We start from the raw sequence: 12124 nt of genomic DNA on the forward strand, positions 1-12124 counted from the left end.
GATTCTGAAGGTAAAATGTAAAGAAATACACTTGAACAGACATAACATACAGAGGAAAGAGAACACAGTGTTCTAAACAAACTTCTTCTTCCAGAGAGACACAAGCTCCTGACAAAGAAAGTGTGTGAGACTCCTGTTCATAAGCAGGTGTCAAACCGCCTCCTGTACCGTCAGAGGATGGGCAGGTGGGTTCACCATCTTCAAATCAGCGCATTGTCTAAGTTTAGTGAGTAAAAAGAGGAGCAGTTATTAAATATGTGATGTTTTATTTAGGAGGTCTAACCCGGCTGAGGACTGCATCGTAGAGGAGTCACCTGTGAAACCTGCAGAAGGTACGAAGATAAAACACACCATCCTCAAATCATACCCACGTAAAAACACCTCTACAGATCGTTAACATCATAGCATACTTGCTGAAGTCGTCCACTATTAGAGGTGCAACGGTACACGTCGTACTAAACAGTACACCCCTCACGGTTCAGTACGACCATGTTCTGCGGTACAGCTCATTTGTCATTTTCAAATGACAAGTGACAAGTCACGTTTATATTAGAGCTTTGCAAGACAACTGACTTACAGAATTCTACTGTCATTGGTTGGAGCCGGATGCGGAGCACAGGCCTTCTACTTCCAACTACCCTTCTCAGTATTAACATTAGTATCCTCCAAGGTTATTATTGTTAAGGAATGACGAAAACTAGAATTGTAAAAACATTTTCGTTAACTGAAATAAAAAAAACTATAATTAAAAGAAAAAAACGATAACTAACTGGAACTGTATTGTGTGCTTACAAAACTAACTAAAACATATAAAAACTATGGACAAAATTCCCTTCGCTTTCATCTTCGTCTGTTTATTTCCCTCAAGCAATTTTAGCTGCTGGCACCATATATTTAACGGTCTGTCACTTCTTGTCACTTGTGGTTTACAGTCGTCTCTCATCCCCACTCTACCTGGAAACATGGAGACTAAAGGTGGGAGAAAGTAGCAGAGTCCCATACAGAGTCCTGTATGGGATTTATGTGAATTTGACGGCGAAGAGAAAAGATATGAAAAACTAAACTAAAACTAAGCATTTAGAAAATAATAAAAAACTAGCAAACCTGCTCTAAAAACGAATTAAAACTAACTGAATTAGAAAAAAAAGGTCAAAACTAAATAAAACTAAACTATAATGAAAATCCAAAACTATTATAACTTTGGTACCCACATGAGTCAAACCTCCTCTGTTGTCGCTGTGTATGTTATCATTGATTTTCTTCTCCTCAAAAAACGTTACTCTTCTTCATGGTATTCAGCCAGTATGGTAATTAAGAGCCGTGCCCTCTGGTGGATTGTTTGAGAAACATTCATTCCAACGTACAAGATGTAGGGAAGTCTGAAGGCAGTGACGCATGACAACATTAGAAACGGACAAACATATTAACGTACGAGAAGTGAACATAAATGACCCTTAAACTCTCCATCAGCTCCCAGTTACTTTCAGCGCAACGGCCGGCTCCAGCCGACCTTTGCATCCAAACCGTACCAAACCGTGACTCAAGAACCACAATACGCACCGAACCGTGGATGACCTGTACCGTTGCATCCCTGGCCAATGTATGGACCAAAGTCTATGACCCATTGAATTCAGGTGTTTCTTTTTCTAAACAGGGGTCTGGGATACAAAAACCGTAATGACTTATGTCATAATGTAGTTTATAATTATGGGATAAATATCAGTGCATTGGTTAGTTTGGTTTAAATTCTTATCTTTTTTCCAAAATGCCTCAGAGAGGTTTGGACTTAATATCTCTCAGCATTGATTTTGTTGTTTTTTTTTATCCATGACTCTGATTTTAAAGTTCTTCCTCTAAATTTCTAAATATTTTTCTACACTGACTAAATAATAATTTTCTTCCAACATCTAACCATCTACTTGTGGGTGGCTGTGGCTCAGTTCGGTAGTGCGGGTCGTCCTTTGACCTTTGACCGGTCGACGGTTCGAATCCTGGCTCCGACTGTCCACATTGTCGAAGTGTCCTTGGGCAAGACACTGAACCCTAAATTGCTCCCAGTAGAGCCTGGCAGCGCCTTGCATGGCAGCAGCCGCCTACTGGTGTATGAGTGTGTGTGTGAATGGGTAAGTGTGAGGAATTGTAAAGCGCTTTGGACACCATTAAGGTGTAAAAAATGCGCTATATAAGTAATATAATCACATCTCACTAAAGAAGAAAAATCTACCATTAAACTTTAAGGAAATATTGATGTTTCTAAACTATATGGACATAAATATGTGGACACATCATGTCTTCAGCTGTCAGATGTCCTGTTCATGAGGATCGGACACACAAACATCAATATTAATAATCAATAGGATGTTTATCCCATAATATAAAACTATATTCTGATATTAGTCATTATTGTTTTGTATCCCAGACCCCTGTTAGAAAAGAAACAGCTGGATTCAACGGTACACATACTTTTGTCTATATAGAGGATGACTTTTGCAATTATACTATACCAGAGGTGTTGTGAGGTTAACGACATGGTCTTATTATGTTTGGTCATAGACGTCAGACGGAGCCCAGGTTAAAGAAGTTTGCTCGGAGACACTCGTTCTACTCCAGTTCTCAGCCTAGTTCTCGTAACCTGGACAGAGCTCTGTCTGCGTCTCAGCTGGTTTTCTCAGACGTTAATGTGAAGACAGTTTCGGTCTCCGATGCGTCTTCTGTTTGGAGCTGCTCAGTCTCCTGCTCCATCTTCACGCTCTTCAGGACTCTGTGACAATCAGAAGCAGCAGGAAGCGGCTGTCCACCGACGGCAGCGTGTTGAGGTCAGTTTGTTCATCACTCAGGTACTTTTACATAAATTACATACATCAGATTCTTGCCCCCCAGGACCAGGACTTTAAGTCAAAATCTTCCCCCATCCAACATTTAATCACAACCGGAGGAGTTGTTCAGCTTTTAATACAAATGTCTGAATCCGGCCCTGAAATCTGTAGATTTTCATCTAATAATTGCACATTTTTTAATGTTATTTTAAAGTAACATGAACACAAAATGAAACCCCATATATAAAATATACTAGCAAAAACATCTAAAAACAAAACTCTGCAGAGAAAAAGAACAAGATGATGGTTTGCTTTCCAGTTTTGTGGTGGGTCTTGACGATGGCCTAATTAATCTGAAGTTGTTTTTTTTTTTTTTTTATCAACACTTCAGTTGATGTGAATTTGACCAAACTAAATCAATACAAAAATTTGAAGAACCTGCTGTTCTTGAAACTCTGAACTCTTTTTCTTCTAAGTTTTCAGCCTTAAACCTGCCTTTGATTCACTCCTCTTACAAATAAAACTGAATCAAACCATTAAATAAAGTAAGTTAATTGACTTAAGAAAACGCTTCTAGACATTAACTAGTTAAATTGATGACTTTAGAATTATGAAAACATAGACCAGTTTGAAAATCAGATCAGCAGAAGCCTGAGAGCTTCTTTCCTCTTAAGTTCCTAGAGCTGCATTGAGTACTCGAGGAATTTCAGTACAAAAAACCCTCGAATAATTTTTTTTGCCTCGAGTATTTGTTTAATTATTAATTTCGTTAAGCAGCTAAACCGCTGTTCACCGCCGGGTCCCGGTGCTTGGTACCCGGGACAGACACGTTCCTCCCCTGTTTCGGCACACACTGAAACATCACACCCATACACCGGTGAATCAGAGGAATGGCCCTGGTGAGGAGCCAGCTGTTCATCCACGCAGGTGTCATGGCTGAGGTTGAATATCGGGGAGTCACCCTGTCCACACCTGTCCAAAGTCTGCTGGCTTGTCCGCACTGTGACGCCGCAGCCGGGACCGGGATAGCCGGCCATCAAACCGGATTGTGACGTTGATGGGTTAGAAATGGCTTCAGGGACATGGTGGAGTGAAACACAGACCGGCCTGTCTGTCCCACATGCTGCAGGTTGCCTTGTTGCAGGAGTGATACCTGATCTCCTAGAGATCCATCCCCTGCATGAACCTCCTCCGTGCTGAAATCTCACTCCATCATGTCAGGTGGTGATAGAAAGTCAGAAATGCCCATTTCTTCTAAACTGCCCCTCTCCAGACCCACCTGCAGCTGCAATAGTGTTGTTGATTAAAAATGCATAATAATCCGATTACTCGAATAATTGCTGAAATTTTTGGTAGAATCCTTGATTTAAAAAAAAAAAATCAATAGCTGCAGCCCTCTAAGTTACATGACCTTTAAATAGTCTTGAAGTTTTAAATGTAACCTACATCAACTCAACTTTCTAAAGTTTCCACAGATTTATAATGCTTGTGACATTAATGTCAATGTAAACAAAAAGATCTGCATGTTGTTAATATTCACTCTTGTGTTTTCCAACATCTACAACAAATCATTTCAAAAACTGTGACGTTGATTTTTTTTTTTTTTTTTTTTTAGAGTCCAGATAAACGCCAACAAAGTCCCCTGGAAAATCTGGACGAGTCGTTCATAGAAACACAAGCCCCAGGACTCCTCAGACCCCAGGACTGCTCCTCATTCCAGGCCTCGAGGTCTCGTCTGTTTCTGAGAGTCCAGGACTCGGCAGGACTCTGAGAAAAGGTGCATTCAGATCTCCAGACAAAAACATTTTGTGGTGGAGACCCCAACCAAAAAACAGTCCTTTGATGAGTCCACTGAAGGGGATCCTGAGGACTCCGGTGAAGGTTCTGATAGGGTCTGGCTTCAACAGTCCGGCTTCCAGAACCCCCAAAAGAGTGTCACATGGTCTCCATCTCCACAGAACACAAAGACTCTAAGACGGAGCCATGTTCAAGGTCCCAGAGTCGCCCTCGAGTTTCTCAGAGGTTGATGAAAACCCCAGACAAGTTCAGCACTAGGCCAGAGATTTCTACAACCCCAGAGAGGAGATCTGAACCTGGACCTGGACTTTCCTGTCATGTGAGCCTCGTACGGGTTTTTGAAGATCCAGACTATAGTGCTCCTGACATCTAATTCCTCTGTAAGACTTAACAGCAGGATTAGAAGTGACTCTGTTAGTCTTCAGTCCACACAAAACCAAGACCGCATCTTCTCAACTCAACCAGAGCCAAGAGTCCTGATCCTCAATGTCAACGCAGAACCAATACTCTCAGTCCTCAACGTCAACGCAGAACCAGTACTCCCAGTCCCTCAACGTCAACGCAGAACCAATACTCCCAGTCCTCAACGTCAACGCAGAACCAGTACTCCCAGCCTCAGCGTCAGCGCAGAAACCAGTACTCCCAGTCCTCAGCGTCAGCGCAGAACCAGTACTCCCAGTCCTCAACGTCAACACAGATCCAATACTCCCAGTCCTCAATGTCAACGCAGAACCCGTGCTCCAAGTTCTCAACCTCAACGCAGAACCAGTACTCCCAGTCCCACACACTGCATGTCCACTCACCCTAGACAAACACCAGGTAGAAGTTGGATGCCTCTTCTCCATCTAAACCAGGAGAGGCTGTGGTCACAGGAGATTCGCCGACATCTCCAGAAAAGATGGAACTCAGACATCGACCCAGAACCAGCAGGCACAGCCCAAGGTCTCAGTCCAGTGACAAACTGAAACCTCAGTCTGATTCTGCTGTAGTGGAGAAGAATCTGAAGTCTGATCCAGATCCAGAAGATCTAGAGACTGAACGGTTCCCGGGCTTCGGATGCGGACTCCAGCTCCCAGACAGACTCTCAGAACCAGAACTTTACGTCCACAGATGACGACAGCCTGGATATTGTGGACGCTATGGTCGTAAAGACTCAATTCACAAAGGGCTCAAGATGAACATCAGCTTCTCTCGGAAGCAGTCAAAGTCCGATGAGGACTTCCTTTCAGACCTGGTCTCTCCTAAACCACGAGGGACACCTGGGCGGAGCTATGGGTTCAGACAGACTCCTGACCGGCAGCAGAGGGTGGCTGCAGCACGACTGGGGTACCACACTGACTTCATTTGTTTGTCATTATTGTGTTTATTGTTTTAAATCAGTACATCACTCTAGGGATGCACCGATACCACTTTTTTCCAGACCGAGTACAAGTACTTACTTTTGAGTACTTGCCAATACCGAGTACCAATACGAGTACTTAATAATCCCATTCCAGTTGTTCATTCCTTTTGTAAATGTGTTTTATTGTCGTTGTCATTAGTCTGACTGGAACAAAGTGCTGCTACTGACATTTAATGTGTTGGAATGAGCGTTTGTCAATTAATACACCAGGGGGCGCCACTCTGAATTAACCATACTGGACAAATACCACGAAGAAGAACAAAGTTTTTTTGAGAAGAAGAAAGTCAGTAGTAACAAACATGGAGACGACAGAGGTAACACTAATGTGGTACTAACGTTGCAGTGTTTTCTCTGGTAAGGTTTAAAAGCGAAGCTTCAGCAGGTAGAGAAAAGACAAATGAGTGATAAGTTTAGTTTTCACTTCCACTGGCGATGGTCTGCACCGTTCCATACCCCCATAGTATTATAAGTAGGATGGAAACCGGCCCAGCCCTGGGTAGTTGTCCTACATGTGTCAGTAGTTTTTCTCTAACTCACACAGTGGCTCTTTGAACAGATCCTCTACCTCCACGGTTCCGCTGGTATTCTCCGTCTGGGTACGCAGAGGACAGACAGAACGCTGCATCTGTATCTGTCTGTGTCTGTAATGTTACTTGCAGTCAGCGTTACTTTGATCACCGTCATTTATTTGGTTAGATCTCCACACTCTTCACACTCCACACACATTATTCCACAACCACGTACCTGCTGCACTGAACTGTGAATGTCACATGCACATAAATGGGATCGGTGCATTTGTATCGGATTACTTTACGAGTATGAATATGAGTACACACACTGAGTATTGGAGCCGATGCCCGATACTGGTATCGGATCAGTGCATCCCTACATCGCTCATGAATCCCTCAGTGGGAACCAGAGCAGCTGACTCCACCTCCAGAGTGTTTAATTCAGAATATTTCCTTATTAGACAGTGTGAGGCAGCTGCATTAGAGTCAGTGTTTAGGTTTTCAAATGTCAGTCTAAAAACCTGCTCAACACTGGATTTGTCTCTCTCAGTCTTCGGTTGTTTGAACGTGTCTAGTTTTTAGTTTGATGTCTATTTTTCATATGTATCATCCTCATTTATCACATTCACTGACTTAACACACAGAAACATTGACCAGAAATCTTTGAATAAGAAGTAGATTATTTGCACAACATCAGTTAATCTTTGCTAAAAATCATCATGAAAATGTCTTAAGTGTAAAATGTACATATTTGACTGCAGGAGAAAATACATTAATGCCACGTTTCCATTATGTGGTATCGGCTCGACTCGGCCTTTTTTAGTTTCCATTACGAAAAGACCTGGAATCTGGTACCCAGTACTAGTTTTTTGGTATCACCTCCGCCGAGGTTCCAAGACTGGGGACCAGATACTAAAACGTGATGTGTAAGCACTGCAGACCACTGATTGGTCAGAGAGTTGTCTCTGTGACGCGCCGTTTTACAAAAAACAGATGCGGAAGTTGACAGTAAATATAGCGGTAGGTTAATCCACATGATGACAGCCCACAAAACTACACAGTTCAGCCAGGAGATTCAGTCTGTGGTGGCCAGTGTAAAAATTCAGCATGAGTTTGATGAGACAACACGCAACAAGCGAATTTATCAGCAACTCTCTGAGCAGATGACACGGAAGTAACATGCCACATCGCTATGATGTCCAGGTACTGTAAAGTCGGTAGTGTCTTGTAATGGAAACGGTCTCCAGGAATAGGACCTGGTACCCGAGTCGAGTTGAGCCGAGCCGAGTCCAGGCGGTTCCACATAGTGGAAACGCGGCATTAGTTTCCATTCTTTAATTTGTAGATTTGATTGGTCTGGACTCTTGTCAGATGATTTGATGGAACTGAAGTGGCTAATTTTGTAAAACGTCTCTTCTTGTTTCAGAGAGAACCCACCGTGGTTTTCCACCCCTCAAGGTCCAGCTCGACGAAGGAAGTCCCCAGCGCCCCCAACTCCTTTGACATACCAGGTGGAGATGGAGATGCAGACTTCAGGACTTCCCAAACTCAAATTCAAACGCACAAACTCGGTGAATTGTGGAGACTCGGGAGCTCAGAGCCCTGTAGTTGGACTGAAACCCTCTAAACCTGTGGATCCTGGATGTGGTTCTCCATCCGTTTGTGCTCATGTGACTCCAGCTAAGGGTGGCAGTGTCCAAACATACATCTGTCAGTCATACACACCGACGCGCCTTCCCGCCGGAACGCCGTCTCCAGTGGCCGTGGCAGAGACCATCCCGTTGACCCCGTCTCCCCAGAGCAGCGGTAAAGTGACACCCGAGAACCTGAACAGCTGGCCTCGAAAGAAGAGGGCCCGGGTGGCAGGGGGCAGACACAGAGACAGAGTCCTGAAGGAGGAGGGGCTACTGGAGGAGCTGCAGGAGGAGGCGGAGCTCGGAGTCAGCAGGTTACAAGATGTTGACGACGCAGAAGATGCTCCTCTGGAAAATCTGTTCTGGGGAGAGAAACGAGCAGAGCAGGCTGACCCAGATCTACTGAACTTAGAGGACCATGTGATCTGGAGCACGGGGAGTGCAAACACCAAGTCAGGTGAGCGACGGATAACAACAGCATCACAACAATACACCATTAGGGTCAGGTCAAGGGAACACGCACGCCTATGAGAAAAATCAAAGTTTCTCTTGTCCTATTCCGGATGCACTCATTTGTTCGCTTATTACTGTGATATAGCATAAACGCTTGTATTAAAAATACTAGCGGTATTGTACCCGTGGTGCCATTGTGTGTGAAAAGTGCCTATACATTATTGTAAAAGGACACAGCAAGAGCAGCAGCAATTTTGTAAAAGACCATTGTGATGTTATTTGTTCACATTATTTGTGAGTGGATAGTTAAGGAATATTTTCAAGACACAATTATGCTTTTAGGCAGTTTGCTTATTTCAGTGCCATGAATTTATAGTATATGCAGTGAAATAGTGCCTATTTGCATTGTTCAACAAAAGTGAACAGCTGCATAACCACTTCCGAAAATGGAGTATGGTGGCAAGGATGAAGAATTCAAAGTAGAGAGAGGCCAAAATCGGCCAGAAAACCTCACAACATTTGAATACGGACATAAAATTGTGCCTAGTAGATAGTCAGGTAATGTTTCTATTCATTTGGCGAGTTTGGCAGCAATCGGGCCTGTGAAGGCTGAGGAAATCTGTACAAACGCCCTCCTGTGCTGCAACATCAATTTGACACAGAACGTGTATTATATTGTCGGATTTGATGTGTTTTCTAGACACATTGGCCTTATATCATAGAAGGATCAAGAATTGAAACCATGCCACTATGCCCAGTGAAACCGTGTTACTTTAAATCTGTTTCAATTAGTACAAAACGGGGTTCCCACGGGGTCTTAAAAAGTCTTGAATTTCCAAATCTACATTTAAATACCTTAAAAAGTTTTTAAAAGGTGTTAAATTTGACATGTTTGGTCTCAAATTCTGTTGCTGTAAACCAGGGGTCTCAAACTCCGGTCCTCGAGGGCCACTATCCTGCATGTTTTAGATGTATCCCTCTTCCAACACACCTGATTCAAATGATAAGCCTACCATCAAGCTCTGCAGAAGCCTGATAACGACCATCAGGTGTGCTGGAAGAGGGAAACATCTAAAACATGCAGGATACCGGCCCTCGAGGATCTGAGTTTGAGACCCCTGCTGTAAACTTAACTGTGTTATGTTTAAATGTGTCTGTTAAATGTCCAAACTGCAAAGAAAGTAATGTTAGTCGACTCCGTTCCACCCGTTCCAACCCGACAATTTATATGGAAATTAGAAACCGATTATCGCTAACTTTGCAGCCCCTGGTGATAAATGACTTGAGACAGTGAGAATGAAGGCGTTGGAGTAACTACATACATTTTCCTAAATTCTAGCAGTCACGAATTAGTGCTGGTATGCCCGTGAAATAGGCTGTGAAATGGGCATTAAATTCTGTTCTAAGTAGTCTTAAAAGTCTTAAATTTAACTTGTAGAAACCTGTAGGAACCCTGGAAAAGTTTCCAATATATTTTCCAAAATTTTGACATCAGTTTAGCTTAAAAGTGGGGTACGAGATCTTTGAAAAATGGTTCGAGCAGCTACATTTTGAAAATACTCAATTCAGAAGTCCAAACCCCTTTCTTCAGACATCCACCTGAAGCCACACCTCCAGATTACTGGCACGTGCAATGATTGTTCCTGATGGTTCACGAGCGCTGCACAGCAACAATTCGCCCGGCTCTGGCTCCATACCCAGCTCCAACCCCGACTGTTTTCCAAAATAGTCTGAGGGACAGAAGGTCCTACTGCATTTTGGTTGAAAAATCAGTGATTTAATTAGTCATCAAGAACTAAATGATTTGTAAAAAGGCAAGGGATTCTGCACTTATTCAGGACAGTATTTATTGATAGAATTTGATTTACAGTTTACTGATCACTTTGAAACATCTTCCTTGAATCAAACTACTATTTAAAAAAAAAAAAAAAAAAAAACAACCCAAAAAGAAAAACTTGAGAGATTTCTTTTTTTTTTTAAAGGGCCCACTTACTTGGGACAATGTCTACAAAGGTTGTTCACATTTCTGAGAAATTTTAATTAGAATTTTAAATCAAATATTGTAAATGTTCCTTTCCTTTTGCTGGTCCATATGTTGATGGTTTGTATCATGTAAATTGTTCCAGATATCAGTCTAGTTCCTATTGATCTCTGATAGAAGTCATGTATAGACTTAGAATTAGTTGAGCTCTCCTCCAGACAGAGGCAGAACCGGACCACCTCCTAAATTCAACTGGGGATTGATTCAGATAGAATGTGACGCTGACACTGGAACTGTTTTTGATTCTGTTAAAAACTGCGTTTTTTAAGTGTTGGACCTACTTTATTATGATCTAGAGCAGGGGTGTCAGACTCCTTTTAGTTCAGGGGCCACATACAGCCTGATATGATCTAAAGTGGGCCGGACCAGTAAAATAATATAAATAATAGGATAAGAACTGATAAATAATGTCAACTCCAAAGTTTTTTTTTTCTGTTTTTTGACTGAAAAAAGTCAAATTCCGTAATGAAAATGTTTACATCTACGAACTGTACTTGAACATAACATGAACAAATATGAATAACCTGAAAATTCTGAAGAAAAATCAGTACAATTTGAACAATATTAGGCCTTAGTTTATCATTTATACATGTGCATCACAACTTACAGATCACAGTGGATCTACAAATACAACATTTAGTAACAGGCAGAATATTGGTACAATTCCACATACTTCTTAAGAAATTTCAGGTTATTCACATTTTTTGTAAAATGTAAAGATTTTTGTGTAATATTACTTTTTATCTACACAACAAAGAGAAAAATTTGTAGTTTTCATTATTATTTATAGGTTATTATGGTAGTATTTTACTGGTTCTGACCCACTTGAGATTAAACTGACCTAAAGTGATTCAAACATCCTTGATTGTTAATGTCTTCAGTATAATTTCTGCATTTCACAAATTCATCCCAGGGGCCGGATCAGATCCTTTGGTGGGCCAGTTTGGCCCCGGGCCACATGTTTGACACCTGTGATCTAGAGGAAACACACTGACTTCTGTCCAGATTGGCAGAGGTGTTGTGTTTGTTTCAGCTGTTCAGTGACAGACTGGTCTGGTTTCTAACGTCCTCCTGGGGGGTAACATGCCATCTCTTCCTCTGTGTTTCAGCAGCGACCCCCCCCAGTTCAAAGAAGAGGAAGCCGGTCACAGCCAGTGGGATCCTGGCTCTCACTCAGTCTCCTCTGCTGTTCAAAGGCAAATCGGGGTCCGCCTCTAAAAGACCGACTGCTGCTAAAGGTATGAGCTTGGATGTTTGTGTGCGTAAAGCGCTGGTGGAGCTGTCGAACTGACGCTGTTTTTCTGAATGTGACAGATGAAGCTGCTTCAGAGGCCGACGGGGACCTGTCTCCATTCAGTAAACCTGTCCGACGCTCCAGCGGGGTCAAGAACTACAGCAGGAAGAGGCTGCTCCCCTGAAACACCCTCATTCTGGTCTGGGCCTGGGCCTGGGCCTGGTCTGGTCTGGTCTGG

The 12124-nt window shown here is 42.6% G+C and overlaps 1 protein-coding gene across 2 annotated transcripts; it reads left to right on the forward strand.

The window, feature by feature from the left end:
- Positions 1-5781: 5781 nt before the first annotated feature.
- LOC115420812 (treslin-like) lies at positions 5782-12124 on the forward strand. Of its 2 annotated transcripts, none has more exons than XM_030136351.1 (4): positions 5782-5939; positions 7951-8615; positions 11762-11890; positions 11967-12124. In XM_030136351.1, the coding sequence occupies exons 1-4, from the start codon at positions 5788-5790 to the stop codon at positions 12068-12070; spliced, it is 1050 nt and encodes a 349-aa protein (XP_029992211.1). In that variant the 5' UTR covers positions 5782-5787; the 3' UTR covers positions 12071-12124. The 2 variants fall into 2 exon arrangements, with proteins under 2 accessions (XP_029992211.1, XP_029992212.1); XM_030136352.1 differs by having other exon boundaries at positions 11765-11890.

This window comes from Sphaeramia orbicularis, chromosome 6 (assembly GCF_902148855.1).
Source record: "Sphaeramia orbicularis chromosome 6, fSphaOr1.1, whole genome shotgun sequence".
Taxonomy (NCBI): Eukaryota; Metazoa; Chordata; class Actinopteri; order Kurtiformes; family Apogonidae; genus Sphaeramia; species Sphaeramia orbicularis.

What these genes read in the sequence shown, in the direction of transcription:
- LOC115420812 (XM_030136351.1), top strand. Translation starts at nt 5,788, where the DNA reads ATGAACATCAGCTTCTCTCGGAAGCAGTCAAAGTCCGATGAGGACTTC. An exon ending in GAGTGCAAACACCAAGTCAG is followed by an intron (nt 8,616 to 11,761) that starts GTGAGCGACGGA and finishes TCTGTGTTTCAG; the next exon opens with CAGCGACCCCCCCCAGTTCA. An exon ending in AAGACCGACTGCTGCTAAAG is followed by an intron (nt 11,891 to 11,966) that starts GTATGAGCTTGG and finishes TGAATGTGACAG; the next exon opens with ATGAAGCTGCTTCAGAGGCC.